The 25,436-nt window shown below is 42.7% G+C and overlaps 1 protein-coding gene across 3 annotated transcripts in view; it reads right to left on the reverse strand.

The window, feature by feature from the left end:
* Positions 1-25,436, reverse strand: part of RANBP10 (RAN binding protein 10) — a 77,345-nt gene that overhangs the window by 35,287 nt on the left and 16,622 nt on the right. For all 3 annotated transcript variants that reach the window (XM_084294482.1, XM_084294481.1, XM_084294480.1), the window contains exon 3: positions 19,639-19,691. In XM_084294482.1, the coding sequence (XP_084150608.1) occupies positions 19,639-19,687 (49 nt within the window). In that variant the 5' untranslated portion in view covers positions 19,688-19,691. The remainder of the gene's footprint in view (positions 1-19,638; positions 19,692-25,436) is intronic.

The raw sequence follows: 25,436 nt of genomic DNA on the forward strand, positions 1-25,436 counted from the left end.
TCCTCTTTGTAAAACATCTGTGTTTCCACTAACAATCTGCCAGCCTAAGGATTTAATAAAATCATTCCCTGCCAACTGCGGCTTTGTCTGTGAATTCTGCTCACAGGTGACAGGCTAGAGGCAACATTTGCACACTCACATTTATGTTTCACTTCTAATAGTTCACAATGTTTTCTGTGCTCCCCTTAATAGTAACATGTCCCATTCTGTGGGACAGCTTAAAACATATCCTTTAAATGTCAATTGGCAATTTTCAAAATGGTCACTTCTAACATTATCTTTTATTTCGTCTGCCAGTAGTACTGTGTGAAGGGTGAAAGGTGGGTTTGGTGATTGCAGCACTTGCTCTCATCTACATCTTGCAGTAATTCCATTATTCTGCATTCCCTACTTTGTTCTGTTCTATCCCAATTCTGTTGTAGATTCTTACATTTGGAAATGCCTGGTGTAACTGCTAACTGCTGCAAAGAAGAGAGATTAATCCATCCTTTAAAAGCTGTAGTGTTCTTCAGGCAACACACAGGTCTTTTCTTTTACAGCCGCTCGTTTCCCTCCTGCAGAAGAGGGGCGATGTGCCTCCCACCGCCGTGGTCACGGAGCAACCCTGCAGGTGCCACCTTGACCTGCTGAGCCTGCCGAGATGGCTGGTAGCTCCTCTCTCAGGAGACCAGCTACGGCAGGTATTGAGTCACAAGGAACAATTCTCTACAGTGTAAAGAAAGCATGGTGTACTCCTTCTTATCATCTGACTTCAAGAGGAATCAGGATTTTCTGCAGCTCTTTGGAGTGTTCCTGTGGACTCCGCAATCAAAGCCGTGTCTGGCAGAGAGATGTACTTGTATGAAAAGATCTGAGATAGACACAACATGATAACCACCACCCATGTTTTAAATGGATACGGTTGGATCCTTAGGCAGACGGTGCCAAACTGAAGCTGAAACGAAAGGAGCTTTGACCATCTACTGACCCTACATAACCTGTGAGTTGGTAACAAGGGAGCAGAGAATCTGTTACATATGGAGCAACGGTGTGGGCAAACGGACTACAGAAGAAATGGAGTGACCATGACCATCTCCATGGGGTGAAAAGTAAAAAGCACACATCCTGCAGTGAGGTGAGAAAAGCTTCAGTACCGCAGAGAGGAGCAGCTACCTGTGGAGGTGGGCTGGAGCACCCATGCCAGCCGTGACTTTCATGCAAACCTGACAGCAGCAGGAGTGCACTGGAAATTTAATCCCATAAAATAGTGCTCAGCCACTTGCACTCATGGGTCTTTCTGCCAGAGGATCCATGCGCTCATGGTTTCTCAGAAAAACGTGAAACATTAAGTGTGTTCCCAAGGCCTCCAGTTTATTGCACCACACCACAGCGCTGCCAAAGGCACGGAATGGAGCAAGACTGAAACATGGACCTCAGGGCAAAGTTTGGGAATGAAACTTGTGAAGGACTCCCAGCAATTCACAGTCTAGAAATGGTGAATAATCCATTCTGCTAAATCAGTAGGAACTGAGATGTCCCACCAGCAGGCTCTGGCTGCCCTCGCACCAGCTCCAACCATGCTGCTGACACCAGCACCCGTCCTGCTTCGTGTCTGCATAAGGGACAGGGACAGCATCACGGGCAGCACCCTCGGCAAGCTCAAAAATGATGCCAAATTGGTCTGCCAAAAACAAAGGAGGGTGTGATAGAGGCTCCGCAGTTTATTGTCGACATTCCACTGGCAAGACTCCTTCCAGCAAAAATATCATTGAAATATTAGTGTGGCTCCTTTCCACTATCCCCTTTATTTCCTCTGCTGCTGGCCTGTGACAGGCTGCCATCACTGATCCATTTCTTCAGTCTCCTGAGACCTGTTACTTGTGTGTAAATTCCCAAACTCGTCAATTAAACTGTCTGGGAACTTCAGCTGATAACTCTGACCACTTTATCTCCTGAAGCTACTTACTGTACAAGCCAAATACAAGCAGAACTCTCCTGCATACAACTTTGCACCAACTACATTTAAGTAGTCAGACGATTACATACCCATGCTGTGCAGTAGGTAAAGCTAACATGAGAAATGCAACTGCGTGCCCAGCTGTGAGAGCAATGCTGCAGAAGGTTTGTGTTAATGCAAATACTATAGATTTCATTTAATAATACAGATTTTGGTGCTCCAATACCTACAGATGATCTCTACTGAAAAAAAAAATCTGCTCCTATAAGACTTGATAAGACTTGTGCTGGGTAAAATCAGCACCACCAAAGGTAGATGAACTGCACTGAGAAGTCACTGAATAAAGGCTTCAAGGGCAGCATGAAAACTGATAGGAATCGCAACAGCACATGGGAAAAAGCTTGTTTTGAAGAAGATTCTCTGCTGACAATCAATAATAATACAATCAGTTAAGAAAATCTCATCCGTTCATCACTTTGGTAATGATATAGAGGATTAACTTCTTCAACTCAGATGTTGTGTAGCGCTGATTCTGGACCTAACGCAATACTAAGTGCATTTAATCTAGGCTGTCAGCCTTACCAAATCTCCATGGCCATCCTAAAAAGAAAAAGTCAGATTTACCTGAAAGAACTTACTATATTTGCCATAAACATAAGATGAGTGGCATTAATTATATGCCTAGCCTGTAGTTATTTATTAAGCAAATAATGTAACAGTTTTTCTAAAATGCTTCCTAGAGTCAACATCAAGGTAACAGCATACAGGTCACTCCAGCACTGGCAAACTTCGGCCACTCTTCTGGAATCTCCTTGCATTCTAAACTAAAAATAACAATCAGCACTTCTAACACTTCTAGGCCAAAGTTATCTGGGCCTGTTGATTAAAATAGCATCTCCTGAACAAGACATTTGGCATTATCTCCGATTACCAGCAGAGTGAGAAATAACTCATCACATGCATTTTACAAATACATCCTCCAACTTCTCTCCAAGTGCCAGAACACTTGCTGAAACCCTGGGGCTCTTCTGCATCATTAACAATTTACTATCGCCACCTAGTAATAGGTCTATGATATGACAATCTTTTATTTGGCTCCTACTACAACCCTCACGCCTAGAGTTACTCGAGAACTTCTTTCTTTACACGTCTAATACTTTTGTAAGGGCTGAATCAGACTTCCCAGGTGCCCTCCCCACATTTTAGTCTGCAAATCCTCTGGACAGCTTAACCTTTGTACCACTGTACTGAAGAATTTCCAGAAACTACCGTTGTGACCAGCAGGCAGAGATGAGATTTTATCTGCATGTTCTTAAAAAGAATGGCCACACGGGGTATTGGGTCCATCTAGCTATGTATCCTGCTCAAGATGTTGTTGCCTGTACGACAGCCTAAACACAGGGCATTCAGGTATCATGCTCTTACTGAAAAGTGTTACAGCCTTCTGACTGTCTGCAGCACAGACACATACCGAGCCAGGTGGAGATTCTGTTTATCTAGTGCTCCTCAAAGGATTTTCTTTCCCCGAAATTCTCCAGTCCTCCTGTAACTCCACATCAATATTCACATCGCCCACAGCAGCCTGCAACCAGGAGTTTCAGCGTGTAACTGGAGGCTGTGGGAAAACCTGCCTCCCACTATTTGGATGTCATACCCTGTAGTTCTTGCACGGTTCTGGAGAAGATGGGAACACAGATATTCGATAGCTGCAGAACTTACATAATTATTTAGGCTTCTGCAAAATCACCCATCATCATCCCTTTTCCAGACTGCTGAGTCCTTGCTTACTTAGCTATTCCCTGCGTTTCTGACCATCATCATCTGAACCTTTTCCAGATTGATTGGGCTGCTTTCAGAACGGAGATGAAGGTGCAGCACGGACAAGGGAAGTGGGCTATAGTGGTTTTCTGTAACGTTCCCCAGTCCTCTGCGAGTTAATCCTAGCATTTTCCCCTTTATTATCCTTTTTACCACTGATGTTTCAATGAAGCTATTGTAAGCTAAAGGGTCACGATGAGTCCAAAACGCACCATCGCTCTTGTCTGTGAAGTGACGATGCTCTCTCCGTGCTGGTTCTCACCTGCCATCTCACCACCTGCATGCTCGGCCTCAGAAGGTTGTTATCTCACGGCTCCTCTCCAGCACCTCTCACATTACTACCCGCAGTACGAACTGTATCCTCACTGCTCCACCACTTCTTCCCCCCCATTTCTGAACACCCTCAACAGCACAGCCACTACCAGCACACCTCCGAGCACACCGCTACAGCCACCGTCTCCCACGCTGAGAATCACACAAATCGATCAAAACACACCATCAAAAGCACACAATCATTGCAAGGAGGGAAAAAAAGGTATCGAATAGAAACGATTTGGCCACCTAGCACATGGCAGTGGTTAAAACGGAATCTAAACATCCTGCCTCCAAAGGCTCCTGTTTAACTCTAGCTCATTTTGAAGGCAAGTGCATTTAGAACATGCAAATTCACAGGCAGAAGCACTCCACAGGTAGGACCTCAGCAGCTAGTGAACAAAAAGAGGTTAATTGTGTCATCCTTTTGAATTGAAAACATCAGCCCCCGAACTCAAAATACCTGTGTTGTATTTATCAGTAGCCAGACAGATGCAGAAGAACAGCTCAGCCTGTACAATCAGTTAATGTCAAGAGTATGGAGAGAGAGAAGCAGAAACCACGGGCTTAAGAGGACATTTTTAGGTGTTCAGCACCAAATTGAAGTTCTGTTTGGCCTGCTAACACCTGCAAGAAAAAGCAGATAGTCTGCCAAGAAGACTGATGCATCGCGAACCCAATATGTATTAAAAAAAACAGATGCTTGGGTGAGAGCAAAGGTGTAAGTATAGCCTCGTTTTTCTTCATTTAACCACGCTTCAGGATCAAAACAACTACTACTGTTGCAACATATCCTTGTGTTTCAATACCTGGATTACAAAAATGGTTGATCAGTGGCCACAGCAACTCCCGCTATAGATTTGGGGTGCTGGAAACAAAAGAAGTTTGAGGACAAACTTCTCAAGACAGGGACTGGATGTGGTCAGGTCTCACGGTCTTCAGTTTCACACTGAATTTCGTACAGGTAGTGGTGCACACACAGCACGTGCTCCCACCGACTGCTGTGCAGCGGCCTCCTGTCACCCCAGCGCTCAGCAGATTCATCCAAACCCAGTTTGGCCCCTACAGGGCAACACCAGCTGATGTTCATCAAAGAGTGCAAGGTTTTTGGCAGGGCTGGCTGTACGTTTGGCTCAGAGATTATTCTGTGGTTTTGAATAAAGTATTTTCACTTGCGACTACACGAGAGACAAAGATAAGACCAAATCTTAATGGCAGAAGGCCTAAATGTGGCAAGTGTCCGAAGGAAAAAAAAAAAAAAAAAAAACAAAAATGAAAAAAAGGAGAAGAGAAGGAGAAGAGAAGGAGAAGAGGACATGTATATCACATGAACAAGGAGCAAGGAAAGAACCAAGTGACCCAAAGATCAAAAAGAGTCTAGAAAGGACAGGTATAAAGGCCTGCAAAAGACTTTGGGGGTTACAACAAAATGTGGGTGATAAGCTGCCTGATCCACCACAGTGTGCACAAGCACGAAGTAACAATATAAAATTTCTTTTTTAACAACATTGATCTGGCATGGCAATTTGTAGACCAGATCACCAACTGCTACCATCCAACAGCCACTAGATATTAACTAGGCTTCAAAAAGCACCAAAACACAGCCTATGCTTAATTATATAAAATGACACTACCCATTGACTCACAAAGAGAAAAAACAAAACCAGAAGCCTCTGGATGGCTGCAACATGGGCAATACCTAGTCAACAAGAAAAGTCTGTTCCACCTGCCCCCCCAGACTTGTTAATGAACCCATTTTACTATTACTTCGCATGCAGCTCACCACAGAACACGGTGATCAAGATAAAATCCTGCTTCGTTAAAGGAATAAGCCTTCCTGATGCTACAAGCTTGAGGGACAGTGAACTGCAAGAGACTGAGCATCTTCTGCCAGAATCAGAATACAATCTAGTCTTCAAGAGGTCAAGGCACATTACAAGTCATTTATTGCCTTACAAAGAAGACAAGATAATTAAAGCACAACTACAGAACATGCTGGTTTATCTACACAGGCAAGGCTCAAAAAGCTCTCTACCACAACCAGGTCACCACTGTACTTTTACCTCTCTTATTTTCCCTGACACCCCATGCTGGGAGGTGGGGAGGAAGCGCACATGCCAGGGGTGCGAAACAACTTAGGACGGAGAGAAAAAACATGAGGTGAGTATTGCTGTTGATATATTAAGTGGCAGGGGCAAAGAACAAGTTGGATGCAAAAGCTTTTATCACATACACAGGCTTCAAATCTCAGTGCACTGAATAATTCACGTTTACATTTATATGCCAACTTTTAGCTGATGGGCAAGAGCACCTTTATGAAATATTAAGACACCTTCAGAAAGAGCTTGCATGGTAATGGGCAAAAGCCATTCTACAGAGACACAGAGCAGTTACACGATTCAGCCAAAAGCAAAGTCAGAGCTCGTTACGGGATGCAGGGGGCCAGGACCCAGTCACTATAAAAACATTCCCTAAAAAGGTATTTAGTGAGGTAAGAAAACGATGAACAAAAATATCTCTATAAACACAAAACTTTGTTGAGAGAGCTCCCAGCAGAAGCATGTTTCATCCCGGTAAGGGGTTGGAACAAGTCCTTCTAGATTCTAAGCTGAGGTTCCTTAAACACTTTCCACATAATTAATGTAAAGCAACAAGGTTTTCTGAGGAGGATCATACTTATCCATTAGTTTAAGGTTGTAGTGAAATTCAGGTTTATGCTGTTATCTTTTATCTAACAGGCCATAATAATAAGTAAATCCACAATAAAGATTTTTGTTGTCTGAAAAAACAGCAGTACTGTTGAAAAAGGGCCTACATATACAGTGTCTTTAAAAGAACTACAGCAAAAGCAAGTGCAGTTAATATTACTGATTATAATTACACTACAATTGCTCGCACATCTAAAGTCAAGAGGACTAACTAGGCAAGGGTGCAGCCATGGGCAGGGACACCTCCCACAAACCAGGTTGCTCCAAGCCCCATCCAAGCTGGCATGGAGCACTTTCAGGGATGGGGTGTCCACAGCTTCTCTGGGCAGCCTGTGCCAGTGCCTCACCACCCCCATAGTGAGGGATTTCTTCCTTATATTACCCACACCTTTCAATTTTTCAGGATATGCAAGTATGTCACCACCCGCCATTAAGAATCAGGTAAAGGCATTAGAAAAATCATCACTTTAACTCATCCACTTATTAGCCAGTGGAAACGCTTTCTTTGATTCATCTTCGAGTCCAGTGTTAGCACCTCAAACACGGATTCACGTTTCTGTTCAGCTGGAATGATGTCAGAATAGAACAGAAATAAAATAGTTCAGTTGGAAGGGACCTTCAAAGACCATCTAGTCCAACTGCCTGACCACTTCATGGGTTATTATTTCCAAACATTTAAGAGTGAAGCATGGTTACTGGAAGCCTGGATTTTGGTCTGCCTCCTCACATCCAAACCTGAAGTCCGTGTGCCCAGAAGTTAGTCTAAACTAAAAGACCAAAGAAAAAAGAGAGGGGCAGTAAAGAAAGAAAAGTAGAACATCACCCTATTGATGACCTGTCTGAAGTTATTCTGGCCACATAGAGGGCAATCAATACAAGCAGAAGTGAACTGAAGTCAGTCTGACGGGGCAAAAGGTGGTAACTTTTATTTTATACAATCCTAATTTTCAGGTGAATAGCCATAAATAAAGCATGAGATTAAATTTAACATAAATTCAGAAGGTTATTGACCTGCGTGGTTTGGGAGGTGTTTTTGTTACCTCCAGCTCTGACCACGGCTGATAGGGAGGCACCAGCTCTGACTCCATTTGAGGACGTGATCATTGCCACCACGGTGTCACCCTGCAGCAAGCGCTGTGCAGTGCCGTGATATCTGCCCACCTCCTCCATGCTGTGCCGACTTGCCCAGTATCAGCTCCTTGCAGAAGGCTCATGTTTTAAAACAAGTCCCACCTAAAAAAGCTGTATCCAGCTACGTGCAAGATAACCTGCTTATGGGGGGCACACCTAACAAGCAGAGCACCGGGAGGGCATGGGGACGGAGGCTTAGGCTGCTGCTGTACAGGGGCAGCCATGGGGAAAGAGAAATAAATTGCAGGTTTCCAGGTATGTACAGAAATATAACTGCTCCTTCAGCATTGTGGCTAGCAACTGTGAAGCTGCACTTTGGAAATTAACTGCGGAAGATAAGCTTCACCTGAACTATATGGAAAGCAGAAGTCTAATCTTGAATTCAAGGGAAAACAGGTTTTCTTATTTTGCTGGTTCTTAACAAGCTTTTAAGAACTATGTGAGTCTATCCATTATAGAATAAAGATCCTACACACCCCAATTACTCCAAAAACTCAAACCTGTTGGAAAGGAAAAGGGAATGGTACATAACTAACACAGTAATTTGTGTATTTCCTGCAGTCCCTGTACATTTGTTAGGAAATTTGGATAAGGATCAGCCCAACAGGATAGCTCAAGCTTCCTACACTGCTGGGCACTGCAAAACAAAACTGTCCTATCCACATCTGAAATATATAGTCAGACACTGTAAAGCTTTGGAGGGGGACTGTTCTTGATATATGTGCAACGTTTTCTTGAATATGTTGCGTTCTTGAATAAGTGCAACATATTCAAGAGAACCTGACCCACAGACAAAAACTTTGCTATGCCCCTGCAAATTTCCCCCCTTCAGGTGCCATACACATCAAGGCCTTTTTCCAGTGCTGATTATGGGCAAACAAGACATGAGCCTCTTCTACGGAGCCTCTGTTAGGCTCCATAAAAGCTACTTCCCCAAAGAGGCCAGGCACTTGCAGACAAATGAGTGTCAGGAAAAATAAATGCTACTACGCTCCTAAGGACTGAAAATCTTTCCCTGCAACTACTGATTTCAAGGAACTATGCACACTTTGAAGGAATGGCTAATCTGAATTCAGGTTATTTAAATGCACTAACAAGACACTAATCTAAAATATCAGTTCTCACAACTCAACGTGTATTTTACGATGAAACCACCACAGCCACCCTCATACACAAATTCAGTCCACAAAGTTCCCCTCCCTTACCACAAGCAACCCCACACAGTACACCCAGTTAATCTTTTTAATTACATCTCAGTAAGTCTTAATGTTGAATACCTCCAAAATTTAGATCTCGCAAATCCAAACACTCGGAAAGCCCACCACTGTTACGGGAAACACCGAAGAGTGTAACTAATGGATGTGGAGGACCGAAATTCCAGTTCTTCTAGAAGTACAAAGGAGATGAGGATGGGACGTGCACTTGCTGTGTGTTCATTCATCAAACCCATTTCAATATTCAAGCTATAATTTCATAAAAGTTCAGATGACCTCAACACACAGACTAAGATCTGAGAAAACCGACTGCAAAGCAAGAAAGTTTATGTGGGATGAAGAGAATATGACTGAGCATTAGGTGGAGCTTGGCAGACCTCAATGGGTAGTGGAAGGTGAATCACTAAACACAATATTCTCAAAGATACGTGGAACCTTTTTATTTATTAAATAGAGATCACTCTTTTGGGAAAGAACAACCTTTTTAAAGAGCATTTACTGATTTGCAGAGAGTAGCACCAGAAGAGAAACCAAGATGAAGATGAGTTAAGCAGTGACAGAGAAACCGGGAGATCATTTCAGGATTCTTCAACATGTGCACCAGGGCACTCATGGCACATTGAAAATTTGGTCAGGCACCACTCACACACAGAACTGAGAGTGAAGACTAAAAAAGAAGCACTATAAATAGAATAAACAGAAAATGGGCATTTCTCAGATTACTTCTCAATGATGAAATTTCACATACACTGAACGCATGGAATTGATTCCATATGAGAAGTATTCTTACACTAAAAATGTCTAAAAACTGAAGTTCCAAAAGAAACCCTTTTGTTTTATTGTAGTAAGTATAAATTTCTCTTCTGTTTCTTCAGTGGACTAAAAAATGAAAAGCTACATTGAAAATTGCACATGGTACGGCCCAATAAGAGAACATCTGGAGAAAGAAGAAATCAGCTTTAACCACTCTTAGAACACTGTAACTCCACTCTGAGCCTTTTTTTTTTTTTTTAATCAGGATAGCTACCTCATATTACTTACCCTGGAATAGTTATTAGTGGCTGGAGTGCATGAGCTGTGATGCTGGAGTGCATCTCTCAGTTCTGTTTATTAGAAACCAGGGTAAGTACAACTGAAGACGTAAATCAAAGCACAGCAGGTGTTGAGAACCAAGAAATTCACTTCAAAAATACACCCGGGGCTCCAAAATAGTATTCATGTAGACAAATTCAAGAAGGCTCCACTTACAAAGGCCAAACATCTCAAACCTACTGTAATGCGTTTCTTTTTCTTGGCAGCGTGTGTTTAACATCCACCACTCTTTTAAGCTGTACAGTAACTTGCACTTGTCCAGATGAGATCCTTCCAAAAGTTCGCTCTGTACAAAAGGATCATGAACTGTTGAACTGACACACTGACCCATTTCGCTCTTGTTTCTTCTATTACGCATTAAAAATAACTGCAATTTCTAAACATACCAGTCACCTCTTCGGATGTCGAAGACAAATTACTTTTTCAGGTCAAAACCTAATTAAGCTAGCAGCAACAAGGCTACCAGGGCAAAGTTTCCAGAGCAGTTCTCAGGCTGCTTTTTCCCCTCAGCTCCTACCCAGTATCAGATGCTTAGCATTTGTAATTGCTCCCAGGGACTGCATCTTGCTCAAAATACATCTGCGGTGCAGGCACAGCCGGGGGAGCAGGACAGTGGTACTCAGAAGGATGCCCTCCCTCCTGCAGCCACCTTGGGTCAGAGGCTCTCTCGGCTTCCCTCTCTCACATCCCCACAGTTTGGAGCCCTTCACAGCTGACTAATTGCAAATGAGCTTCTGTTGGCCTCTACTTCAGACTGCCGTTGCACTCCTCCACATCAGAACTGCCTTGAAGAAGTCACTGTCCTTTGATTGCAGGGTCCCTCCTCCACCACTGCCAGCGTAGATCCTCTCATCCCATTGCACTCTAAGGCACTGCTAACCATGACAAGTCCACGCACATCACCGCCTGCTTTAGTGCATCACCAGAAATAGAGCAGATGCAGCTAGAAGGCATCTGGCCCTGAAATTTCCCAAGATAGGATTCTTCTCTATCACCAGTTTCAGTCTTTCTCATGACGCCCTTCCACTGTCCAAGCAGCACTCACCATGCACAGACTGAAATTCACTGTATCTGTATTCTCCAGATGCTAACGAAGGCTGCAGAGCCACTATTAGCACACAGCCCTTCTAATAATAGCTAGTAGCCCTTCTGAGCTCAGCATCTTCCCAAACCTTCAGTCCCCTCATCATCTGGACCAGAAAGCATCTGGTAAGTTACAGCAAAACAAGCATCGGAGTTCATTGCTGTTTGTTTTCACTTCTTTACTAAGTGACTGAACAAGACAAAGTTCAGTGCAAAAAAATATCCAGTCAAGTTCAACTGTCTTACTAATCACCGAAATAAAGGTACCCAGCCACCATCTTCAAACACCTTGAAAAAAGACAGAGGCAGACAAAAAATTAGAGATGCAGCCAGCCAGGCTTGCTCCAGCCCAGCAAAACCAGTCTCTGTGATCAAGTGGGCAGCTGTGCACTGGAACCAATCTTTAATTAAAGCTTTCAGCAAACACCTTAGGTGAGAATAATATTTTTTAACCCTAAAATCAAGCAGTGCCCCCCATACACTATTGTTAACCCAATTACATGATCCAGTTTTCTTGCACCCCGCCAACTGGTTTGCTAGCAAAAATGAGAGGCTACGAGAAGTGTAAGCAAGTTTGTGGTTAGGAACTGGCACAGTCAGCCAAAGGAGTGTGGATGTAACTAGGTCCTGGGGGTGCTTCCTTGAGCAGTTTTGGGGAAATGCACACCTATTTGTTGTTTACTCCAACCTTACACGTTCCTTAACTTGACATACAAAGACTAGTCGCCACTCTCTAATTTAATGAAGGTACTAAAGAAGTGGCAGCTTTATGAAATTCCTTATGTGTAGTAGTTATCTGTATGCAAATCTCATGGCAAAATGAAGAATTGGGCACTATTCAGTCTGGGTCTCAAACAAACAGGCTGGATTTCCTGAAAAGTCCAACCTCCTCACAGCTAGCAAGAGGAAAGGTTTAAACGGAGTGGCAAGCAGAGCTGGGCTACACACTGCTCTAAATCCGCTCTGAGTATCTCCTGCAGGACACAGTATTCATGTTGCCATAAAACACACTGAATATTGAACAACGTATAGAATTCGTCACCACTTTGATTAAATTACTCGATCAACCACTTTTATCCTAAAACTCTATCGAACTACTCCAAGGTTTCCATGGTGCTCAGTCCTGAAGAGGACTCAATAAAGAATAAGTAGAAAATCCAAGGAAAACAGGCAAGAAAAGGGAACTATAAGCAATGATCAGGTGAAAGTAAATACTCAGACTCCTTTTAAGAAATCACAAGGCCTCCTTCATCCATTCTTGAATAACTTGAGTGGTTTAACTAGAGACCTCAATGGTGTAAGAACTCCATGAAGAGCCACAACAGCAGCGAAGAATAAAACAGGGGTCAAGGCAAAGGTAAACTGAGTATTTCCGTGCTTCTTTACAGGATTAAGCCTTCCTTATGGATAATAATAGAGGAGAGGAACAAAATTCAGGTTTCTCCATGGTGCTCCAAAGTCCTTACACACTCCAGAGGCAGACCACAAGTGCCTTTCCCTCAAACAGTTGTGCACTGAATGGAAAAGCAGCCCGTGTGCTCAGCCTTGACACATGGACTTGGACTGTCAGCCACCTGCTTTGCTGGTTTCTCATCTTTTCCCACATATCTGCCCTCCAAATGCATCAACAAACTGCAACATAATTAAAAATATACCTAAAAAGCAAAAGATTGATTGCTCAACACAGCAAATAGAGTAGAATAATATTTACATCTGAAAACGTCAAAGAAGCATTAAAAGAAACTACAAGTTCAGTAGTGCAGGCTTTTAACCCATAAGGACCATGGTAATACCCTAATACTGAATACCTAATACAACTGTAATTTAACTTATTTAGCATTTAACTTATGTTAGAGAATAACAACTCTTCCTGTATTGGAAACAGCAGAGGAAGAGGCACATCTCTGGACTGGAGGAGGCTCATAAGCCAACAGAGTAAAAAACGCAATGCAATCCCAGGACGTGCTATGGAATGTATAAATTTACTAAAGAGACAACAAAGTGTGAGTACCATTGTGTAAGACTTTGCTAAGATATCATATGAAAACCCCATGTACCATTTTGGTCAACTACTTTTAAGGACAGTTCTAGAAGAGCTTTGCAGCAGAACATATACCATAATGTATTTTAAGACAGAGCTTGATCAGCTGCATAAATCCTTAAATAAACTTAACAGAAATTACTTCTAAAGATAGAAAATCAAGCTGGGTATCCAATATGCTGGTTTAGCCTGGAGGATTTGAAAGCATGCTGAATCACTATTTGGTTCCCAGTTAACCAACTAGCTTTCTCCTGTCCCCTTCCCCTTTTTCTACCTAGGCCTTAGAGATTTTGGAAGCTTGGCAAAGATTTTTCTTCATCTTTGCAGTGTGGGTAAAGAGATGCTTGCTGAATTGCTCTGACTTTCAATGTTTTATTTTACTACAGGGACAAAGAAACTAGTGCTTGTGATGCATCCAGTAGATAAAATTCATAAAAGGTCAAGAAGTTGTCACAAATCAAAAAAATATGATAAACAGGAACAAAGTGAAGAGCCAGGGATGCTTGGCTTCGAGAGACCAGAAAGCAGTGACAGAAGTATTCACATATACAGCTACTAAGAGGCAAGGAATTAATTATTCTCCACCTCCATGCAATCTAAGAATAATGGACTTAAACTGCATAGGATATTTAGCTCAGTCACCGTGAAAAGCTTTCCAACACAAGGATGGTGTTGGAAGAAGTGGCCACGACGATACTGAATGACTGGTTTAAACATGCACGTGACGTATAACTGAATTAGCTTCAATTCAGAAGACCTGCTGAAGTCTCATCTTCTGTAATTCTTACATTTACCTAATGTAAATTACATCTACCTGGGACTAAGTTGTTTTTGCAAAAATTCGTCATTGGAGTTGCAGAAAGTGATGACCCAAAGCAAAACCAATAGAAAGAAAAAAGTTCTTAAGACACATTTGGAGTATATGGATGTCATGGCCATCAGAGGAAGAAGTAGCTAGAAGCGTTGGGAGCTCTCTAGCCAAACACCTTGCTCACAGCAGGCACATTTTTAAAGTTACATCAGGTTTCTCACAGTATTGTACATCTGAGATGTTAAAATCTCGGAAGATGGAGCCTCTTGGGTAGTCCACACCAAACTCTGACAAGGAATTATTTATTTATTTATTAACTTCCCATGAGAATTTCCTTTCTTGCAACTGGTGGCCATTGCTTCTTGCCCCTTCACCATGCACCTCTGCGAACAGTCTGGGTCTGTGTTCTCTTTAAGGTCCCTTCAGGGCTTAAGGGTGAAAGGCTGCTCCTAGATCCGTTCTAAGCCTCTTCTTCAGGCTCAACAAGCTCAGGTCCATTAGTTTCTCACCAGTTCCTGCAACACAACATCTGTCCAGCCTCCCCTTCATCAGTGCCCCTCTGAAGATGCCTGAAAAATCCTTGCGAACATCCCTAGGGAGAAGCCAATACCTCTTTCATCTCATAGACAGGAACAGGCAGACAACAGATTCCTCAATAGCTTTGCTCCTACAACATCTCTTCTGATAACACGCAAGACAATCTGGAAATAAATAAAGTCCTATCTACAAACGTCAACATAAACCCATTAGCAAATGATGAAGCTAAAGCAAACAAAGGGAACTCCAAACAAAGTTAAAATGGAAAGCTGTTCATCAGGTTTGTGGTTTATGGAGGTGAACTCAGGGCTTCTGCAGAGGGGAGCATGGGGAAGATTTAACTCCCAGCACTCATTTTTGTTTTATTTACTTGTCTATAGGAACAGGCCATTGATAAGGACCGTTTGCTGAAAGAGGGACAGGACAGCTGGACAAATTGCTTCTGTTGTTGCTGATCTGGCTTCGGGCATTACAGTCCCACAAACCAAATCCAGTATGCAGCAAGTTTTTGTACACCAAATTACGTTGCTTTACCTGACTGCACACTAACTCAAGTGTGCCTATAAAACATTCTTGAAATTGAAAGCTTCTTTTAATAGGGAGTTTGAAGCAGACCAGCAGTGAATAAGCCCAGCAATATTTTTGAATTTGTAAATGAGGTGAAAAATAATCAAAGCTCCATGAAACAACCCAGTAGTGAGAAAAAGCTGGCACTCCGCTCTACATGTGCACTGCTGCATAGCAGGGCAAGTCAGTTATTAACCAGAGGGTGTTTAAAGTCTCTAAAAGCGATTGGCCAGATCCTATCTGTGCTGTTTAACAAACTGGAGCAGGGCATGCCTAAGGGTACGGTTTCACAACATCTTGGGCTGAATGAAGACCTTGCAGCTACCCTAGAGACTCACCCCTCCTTCCCTCTCCTGCTGACCCTGTGTTCCTGCTGGGTTACAAAGAGAGAGCAAATGAACTGTTGTCTCTCAGCAGCATGAAGGTTTTGAACCAACAGAGAACACCCTCTGCATGGGACATTCCCCTCCAACATGCACGTCTCATCCATGTTAAAGATGGGAACACCGATTTTCCTCCATTTTATGAAGGTTAGGCTATGTCTGCAGCAAACCACAGACACATTTTCAGCTGGATTCAGAAAAACTTCCTAAACGGAGGGGAAGAAAAAAAAAGGACATTTCTTATGTGACATTTAGGTTGCTCCACGAATGCTGAACAGAGCAGCCTGCCAGAACCTCAGCACAGCAGACAAGCAAGCAAGGTTCTGCCAGGCCTGAAAGCTAGATTGGCTTGGCAAAGGATGTGACAAGTGCCAGAGCGAAGAGCTCGCACAAGGGAAGAAGAAGGTGGGCTGTGCAGCCAGGGGTAGGGAGAAGCGAGTGTTGAGCTTCTCTCCTTTGAAGGCAAGGAGTTAGATCAGTTCAGCTGTAACATGTAATTTCATCCTCAGATACCAAAATGCTGAATGCACATGGAAAAAACAATGAATCTGGGGAAAAGAAGTGAGCAGACATTTCAATGAAAGCCACTATTTTAAAGCAGAACACTTAGTGAATGTTCTAATTGTCTTTAATTTTTTTATTTTATTTTAAATCATCAAGACACATAAAGGTCAGAAAAATACCACTCGAATTAAAAAAAAAATCACTAATTTCAGTGCTGATGATTGAGTTTCAGAGCACAGCCTACAGAAGCCTTTGAGCAGAGCAGGGGCAGACAGTCTCCTTTTAAAAGCAGTCTCCGTTTCCAATGCACAGACGGGTCGCTTAAGGGAATGCTCAGGTTGCCCCAGCCACACTTCCAACTTTCAGAGAACGCTCAACACTACCCCCACCAGCACCACGCTGTGCTGAAGCCAAAATAAACTTGGCATAAAGCACAAATGTCCTGACTTGGAACTGGATACCACTGAAGTGTTTGTTCTCGCGGGAAAGAGTTTGAGACAGAACCCAGCACCAACTCCCATACCAGGTTTTGGACTCCTGAACTTGCAGTAGTCACACGCTGCCCTGCCAGTATGCCTAGTGAAAATTAATCTGTTAAAGCAGAAGTGACTTAAAAAAGGGTCTAAGGAGACAAACTTGGCAGGATTTCAGGTCACAAAAAGTTCACATTACATTTTGACGTGAAGCCAAGTCAAGACTCCAAGCCTATCACTTCCTTGTGAGCTCTCACTTACTCTGTGCTGAGGGACTTGATAACAACTAAGCCTGATACATATTTCTAACTTCATTTACTTGGGCAGCATACTGTAAAAATGAAATCATTGGACTCGTTCTCCAAAAGCCAGGAAGACAATTATTGAGATCTAACACAGAACCATGCATTTCATTTCACACAGATGACAGGAGATTGACCTAGCTACATGTGCAGAATCTGTCTTGGCAGCATAATCTGCATGCGATCAAAAAAAACCACCAGGTTCATAGGATCAAATGTGTACAGTTCACTGCTAAGCTAAATAAGCACCATCTGAAGTCTCAAGTTGATGATTTTTTTTTTTAAACTCAAACAAAAGAATTCCACATTCACTACATACACTCTTGAAATAATAGAAGTATACAGGCACTTTGATTTAAATCAGCCATAAAAAACAGCTCTTGGGGCCCTTAGGCTTTAGAGACATTTAACAGAAGTGGCTCGGTTAATTTTCAGTGCCTGAAGGGGGAAAAAGAAAAAAGAAAAAGAAACAAACAATTTTGGCAGGTTAGTATTTAACTGTTACATATAACTTTTATAATCCAGTGAGAATCCTAGTAAAAGGACAACCCAACCAGCAGCCTACAGCACACAAGACAATCCCATCCATCATTCTTCTGCACATGCTGGGGAGCCACATCTTGAACACCACTTGCGCCCTTAATTGCCAAGTAACTTGCAAGCTGCCTTTCAGCTCTGGGAAAAGAAGATGGGGCTGGACTCATGCTCCATTTTATACATGCACACAGCCCACTTGGTTGGGAGAGCATAATTTTCCCTCCAATGGTACAGACACTAGATCTAATAAAAACTATTAGCAAGTACAGTTTGCAGTAAGGTGCAAATTCTTTAACCCCTTACTAATGGTTCTCATTGAAACTGTTCTCCCAAAACGAGAACATTTCCCAAGTGAGAATTCTTACGAGTTATCATAAAAGCACGGAATAACTAAAGAGGGAAGGGACCTTCAGAAGACATCCAGTCCAATCCCTGCTCAAAGCAGATCTGATTAGATCACATTGGTCAAGGCCATGTCCAGCTGAGGCCTAAATATCTCCAAAGTTGGAGACTGAACCACCTCTGCAGGCAGGTCAGAAATTAGCAGGGAAAAAAATGCCAGGATGTCTGTGCCCAAGTCAGACCAACAGTTCTTTGGGCTGTGGCCAAAAGCTAACTCTTACGGGAGATCAAACATGATCAGAGTGGTACCTGGCAAAGGGGAGGCTGGCTGTAGCTATCAAACACGGCTGTGATTTATGAACGGCCCACACGCTACACTGACATTTGTTACTCAAACATCAGTGGCGTGGAGCTGCATCAGGGGAGGGTCAGGCTGGGTGTCAGGAAAAGGTTCTTCACCAAGAGGTGGCCAGGCACTGGAAAAAGGCTCCCCATGGCAATGGTCACAGCTCTGAGCTGCCAGAGTTCAAGAAGTGCTTGGGCGCTGCTTTCTGACTGAGGGTCTGATTGTTTGGTGGTCTTGTGCGGACCCAGGAGTTGGACTTGATGATCCTTGTCAGTCCCTTCAAAGGATATTCTATGTTTCTATGATCATGAGTGGTTACAATGCATGTTATTTCACTGCTGAAATTTTTAATTGAACTAATAAAGTAACGCAGTTAGTCTTGACAATTTAAAATTTCTTTATCAACGCAAATGGTCCCAAATGTTCCTTCGTGCACTCCAAGATCGCCATGATCCTCTTCAGTAAGAAGACAACGTAGATGTTCCATTACACGATTCAGCAGTAGATTTACAATTAAAACAACGTGCATCAGAAAACTGACTTGTCTCTGAAATCATCCATGGATCCTGCTTGTCTTCGTGTCCTTTTCTTTATCTGCAGTCTCAGCAGAATTTCAGAAACATAACCATAGAAACTTCTCAGAAATTTATAACTGAGCTACAGAATCATATATTTTGCTTCATAAAACGTTCTCCTTTGGAGATACCAAGATGCATAGTATGGGTTGAATATACATTTCAGCTTTAGCATTCCACCAGGAGTAAATCACTTCAAAGACAGAATGGCAGATGGTTCCCGTTGCTTTTTTTTCCAGCACTTGAAGAACATTCACTTTCTAACAAATACGGGAAACTTTCAACTTTGAACCCAGCTGAATTCCTGCTACAGAAGTCACTACATTACTAGCAGATTTCTTTATAATTTTCAGTTAACTATTTATTAAAAAAAAAAAAAGGAAGCTGGCTTTTAAATAAAAGAATTTGGTTAAGTAACCATCTTAAAGGCTAAACTAAAAACAAATATTTCAAAAGTAAGCAACAACATTAACTGGGTATACGACTCTAATCAAATATTTCTGGTTTTGGTTGGAAGGGGGAAAGAAGAGAAAAGTGAATATAACAAGACAATTTTCTTGACGTTTTATGATTCTTTCATATAAAATTGTCAGGTGTGGTGCACAAATTAAATGTCAAATTATTTTGGTACTTATCTTTCAGACGCAAAGAACAGCTGGCATGTCTGAAAGCTCATTATCTTCTTACCTGTTACTCATTAGTTTAATATTAATTTCTATCATCTGCTAAAATCATCGTGGCTACATTAACACTACTAGTAACTCTGTTAAGGATAACACTCAATAGTTTGAAGCTCCAAGACTTAAGACACTTATAGTCATGATGTTTTATTAATAGAAACACATCCATTAATTCCTAAATATATTTATTTTAAATAAACATTTAACACAGACTGTAAGCCAAAACAAATCTTTACAGTGACTTACCAGGAAGCCTGTTCATGTTGACCCCTTGAGCAGAAAGTCCTATTCCCATATACCTTTAAAAACAAACAAACAAACAAAAAGAATCAGTCAAGCTCAGAATGGTGAAGCCATGAGACTTCCCACAGAAGAAATACAGCTGGTTGGGGACCACATCTATAAATGATCTAAGGTAAGAATATTGAAATCAGTAAAGATATTTCACTACTTTTTTTACTCTTGTCTTGAATCAAAGATAAAATGCAAATTTGCTTTAGCGACTACCAGCTCTCTGATCTGCAACTACAGCTACTCTTTAGCTCCTAATTGGGAGGAAAAGAACTGGAAAATAAGCACATTCCTTCATTCTCCAACATGTATTTTACAGAAGTTCCTAAGTAAAAGGTGGTCCTTCTGGATTTTACAACACAAAAGATTTTCCCCCACACATTTGACACCTTTCTGAACCTTTGTAAGCTCTGTGAAAAGTCCGTGTCCTGCAGCCCACAGCTCTGCTTGCTATCTTCACTTGGTACTTTTTTAGAATTAGAAACAAGAGGAGCAGCATCTCTGTTAGCCATCTCGTAGCCTTTTTAAGGTCCATGTTCATATCCCGCTCCCCTGTGGTCTCTTCTCAAGGTTGAATACTCCCAGTCTGTTCAGCTGTTCCTCATACAGAAGCTGATCTATACCTTGTTACTCTTCCAGTTCCATACCTTCTTTGAGAAGCAGAAGGAAACCAGAACTGTGAGCATCATTCACAACACAAACACGCAGTGATTACTGCAGACAACACAATGATGTTCTCCATTTTGCTTTCTATTCCTCCCCATCCTGGTCTCTATCATTCCACCTATGCTTTGCCTGCAGATGCGAACTGAGCTGATTTTTCCATGGGGCTATCAACCTCAACACAAAGGACTGGTCCCTGCATTCCAAGAGGGAGCTCAGAGACCATTTTTTGTGTGAAACTCAGATTGTTATTCTTCCCCCATGAGAGTCATTTTGTACCTGTACAGCCTGAACAGCATCTTTCATTTTATCCTCCAGTCATCCAGCACCGTCAGGTTGTTCTACAGTTCTTCACAGTCAGCCCTTGTTTGTACGACTATCGTTGGCTTCATATCATCAGCCAAAAACATCACCTTGCTATTAATTTCATTTCCATGTCATTTATGAATGTAGAGACATCAGAGACAGATGCCATCCCTGCAGAAATCCATCAGTGAGCATTCTCAACCAGAGGGAGGAGAGGATGCAAGGACCATTCATTTCTCTGCCCTGTTTCCTACCTGCTAGCTAATCTGCCACCTATTCAGCCACACAAGCACTTTCACTCTACTCTACATGTCCTTTATCTTCCTTAAGATTTTTTCAGGATGGATTTGGCTTTTGCAAATACAAGCAGACTAATCTTTATCTACATGTGCATTCAACAGGATTGTGAAGCACGGCCACTCTCTGAACAGGCTCTCCTTCCCCACTACGCAATAGTTATGCACTCACCCATTTTGTTTGTTCTATTTCTGTTAATTTGCATGGTCTGTAATTCCTTTAATATCCCCTGGAGCCACAGAAACAGCTGCCCTGCTCAGCTTATTTTTAACAAGCTTCCGCATTTTTAGGTTACTGCACCTGAAGTTAACAGTTGACTGTGGGGCTCTTGCTGAGGTTAAGTTACAAATCCAACGAGGCTGCAGCCAGCATTCTGCTCTTCTTCTGCAGGATCAGCTTTCCTTCTGTGGCTTCCCTGACTACCTGCTCCATAAAATATTAACTGTGCCTAAAAATAGTGTTTCAGAATTGGACCCAAACGTTACATTCCTACAAGCCACGTGAGTTAAGTCCCCAGCTGCAAATGTTTCCCATCCTTGACTTCTCTGCGTCTCAGTCACTGCAGTGGTCAGCCCCAGACACTCGCCCAGCCATTTCTTACTCCCCCTTCTCAACAGGACATGGGGAGAAAATAAAATGGATTGAAATGACAACAGGGAGATCACTCACCAATTGCCACCATGGGCAAACCAGATTTGACTTCGGGAAGATTTAACATAATTTATTGCCAATTAAAAATAGACTAGGATAGTGTGAAAGAAAAGAAACAAGAACACTGTATAAACCTAATACACATCGTCACCACCCCAGTCAAACAGGATAGGAATGAATAAATGATTTTTTCCTGTTTACACTGAGATTTTAATCCATAGAGATCTACACGTTTATCAGACTTGAGCCCACGATCTCTTCAACAAACTGCACATTTTCACAAACATGGACAACTTTGTCTTGTATCTCGGTGTCATGACCTTCCAGAATTCAACCACCTGAACACTAGTTTTACAAAGCATTAAACTAAGTCAGTTCCTTCTTTAAACACACTGTTTCAGCAGTGTCCCAGCTTCCAGAGGATCTGAATCCCTCCTCAGACAGAAACTGGAACTGTTGCTCCTCATCTCTTCCTGGCATGGTGCAAAGCACAGTACTGTGCAAAGGGCAGGGGAAAGCATTTGGGGGACTGCTACAGCAGAGGTCCTGGTTTTCAAATGTCTGTGTAATAGTTCAAGTTTTGCAAAGGGAACTTTTTCCTTGACCTCAAGCCCGGCAATTCATACCGTATTCAAACGCTTTGGGAGAGCTGTGAACTTGGTGCCTTCCAGGCATGTCATTAGGCCCTTCTCCCTCGAGTTGCAATCCCTGATCACTGAATTGCTAATTACTATACAGCCCGTCTTTTCTTTCAGCTGTCCCCTGGCCTCTTTGGGTTATCTTCAGAGCAGAAAGATACACGGTCACCTTCTGATAAGGAAAACCTACTGGTGGAATTGCATCTTCCCATCGCCCAGCTCAATGTTTTCCTGCACAAGTCTGGGATTTCTCAAGTTCAAAGTTCTCCAAGTGAGCTCTGACAAACAGGGCTATGCCAATCTAACAGCCACCTGCTATCAAGAATGCCAGTCCAGGTCCTTCATTTCTCACCACATATAAGTTTTATAATTATAAAAACAAAGAAAAGTGTTACTTTCCAATAAAAGCAATAGTAAGACAACCCCTGAGGCTAGAAACATTCCCAAAAGGCCTTCGGCAGCAGCCAGTTCGGGAGCAAAAATTTGAACCTCCTGACAGCATTTAGGGCAAACAAGTTTATCTTGGAAACTCTCCAGTCAAGAGGACAGAATCCAGGACATTTGGCTGAATCTCCTATTTCTCATTTAGAGGATAAAAAGAGATTTGTGAGGGTTTCCAAAATATCTGGGGTATACATAATCACGTAGCAAATCTGATATTCTCTGCAGAAGTGCTAAAAGCCTAGAGCCTCTCTACAAAAAGAAGAGCTCAAAGCACTCTGCTCATTGAGACAGAACATCGAACACTAATGCAGTACAGCTTGGACACAGTGCCTGCAGAAACAACGGCCGTGGGTGTATTTTGCACTGCTCCAAGTCTCTGGACAGGTAGCACAGCCAGAGAGCAGCCCTGAGCTTTTAGATCAGAGCTGCTGCACCCCCAAGATAATCCTCGTCGTGCTTGGTCATGATGGAAGGAGCTCAAGGGCATCCCTTTCCCTACCACAGATTAACAAGCTCTGCCAGCTCAAACAGGGAATATTTCACCTGCACTAAGGGAGACGGCAGCCAAAGGTCAGCTGGTGTCTGCCTGGGCACGCACTACCTCCAAGAAAGGATTACAGGGTGCCAAGATACAGCCTAGCAAAAGACTTCCCAAAGGTTTACACTGCCACACGCCAGAGTGGCAAGACAAGATACCACGGAAGAGTGAAGTGGGAAGGGTTTATACGAAATTAAGCCCTGCACAGTCTGCAATATGTCCTGAAGTAGAAAGCTCAATGGTAAAGATCATCACGGCTTCAAAATACACGTGAACTGGGCAGCGACAAGGCAAGACTTTCGGGCATTCATCTCAAAAGCTAAATTTGCAAAGAACCATAAGGATTAAAGAACCTGTTCTCTAGACTATCTATACTCCTCAGCACCTCAGTATAAACAAAACAAAAAACCTGTTTCATCTGAGGAGGGATGTCACAACTGCTTGCACCTTCGTGCAGAGTACAAATGTTTGGTCCAAAAGTGTTCAGCTTTTTATGTATTAAGATCAGCTGCTGGTGTCCATTTCCCTGTTTTGATAGAAAATATGACCTGCCAAATGCCCCTACTGAAGAGGTCCCTCGAGGGCCAACAACTACCATGGAAAGGACATGAAAAAGCTTTGTAGCACTGCAGGCAAATAAACACTGCCGGACCCCAGAGGTGTTTTGATAAGGTCCTTCACCAGAAGATCTTAAAGAAATTATTTTGGTATAAAATCACCTCATAGACAACTAACCTGACAGATAAAAGACCAAGGATAAGAAAAATGCTCGCAAGTACACAGCCACGAGATAAAGATGTCATATTACAGGCTCTGAACAAATACCTATGACCTGGCAGGGAGAGTCAGGGAAGCCAAGAACGAGTGGTGAGGGGCAGGAAGTGGCAGAGGACCAACGTGATTAAACTGTACGATAAAGAAGTACTCCAAACAACCACATCCCAGGCTGCATCACAGAGTGCTGCCTGTGAGTCACTGGGAGGGATCTGCTCCCCTTAGTGCCTGTCAGTATCATGTTCAGCTTTGGGCTCCCCAGTACGAGAAAGACGGTGACAAACTGGAGGGAGTGCAGGAGAGATGACCAAGACACAGAGCTCAAGCCACGCAACTTCCAATGTGTTTGTTCAGTCTGAAGAACAAAAGATGAAGGCGAGATCTTACTGCCGTCTACAGCTACCTAATGGCAGGTCACAAGGAAGGTGGAACCAGACTTCTCACAAACACACCCCAAAATTATGAGAACAGACACGAGTCATAAAGAAAACTCCCATTCGATATTACTACAATGATTTTAACCATGATTGTGATCAGACATTGGAAGAGGGGCCAATAAAAGCTACTATGTCCACCCGCAGAGAGGATCAACAACTCAACTGAAGAACCTCATCTACCATCGAAGCTGGCCCTGCTTTGAGTAGGGAGCTGAACTAAAAGACCTACAGGGACCCCTTCCAACTAAGTCACTCAACAATACTTTGACTTCAAGACGGTTCTGCTGACAGGCAGCAAATTCCTGGCTGGAAGAGTATAACGCAAGATACCAAGTAAGCTGAGACATGACAGAACTTTCTGTGGCACACACGTACACCGCGAGCCAAGTCCTGGTCTGATGACACCAACTGACCCCAGCTTCCTCCCTAGTCATCAAAGGGAATGGATCGCCCAGGAAGAACTGGTTCCTGAAGAATCTACGAAACAAGCCCGGACTCACAAACAAAAAATCCCACAGTGACTCCTGCATGGCACATTGCCACAGGCCCTTCAGCTCTTTGGCTCTCTGAACCTAGTGCTCCCTTGAAGAAAAGCAACGAGGAAGGATCTGCTCTGATCTCAAGGAGATCTCAAGGACAGAAGAGACTTTAAGAGAAAGCATCATGCGATGTCATTCCTCAGGATCCCTATAAAAAAGTACAGATTGCTTACTCCTCTGGCATCAAGTCTTTTTAAACATCAGGCTTCATGGTTAATGGCGTCGCTATTTCATTCTTTAGAACTCTCCAATGAAGACCAGATAACCAGATAATCCTTTAAAAGCAAAGAATGGCATTTGGAAGCCTCTAAACATTCCTCCACAATGAACACATCTGCAAAACAACTTGTTTTTCTGTCATGACCATACCTTCTAAGAACCCTTCATAAAAAACTCTCCTGAATCATCTATTGGTCTTACAGGCTCTCCAATTGTTTCCTGTACCTGATGTTTTGGGAAGGAAAAA

The sequence above is a fragment of the Netta rufina genome, assembly GCF_964035555.1.
Source record: "Netta rufina genome assembly, chromosome: 13".
Taxonomy (NCBI): domain Eukaryota; kingdom Metazoa; phylum Chordata; class Aves; order Anseriformes; family Anatidae; genus Netta; species Netta rufina.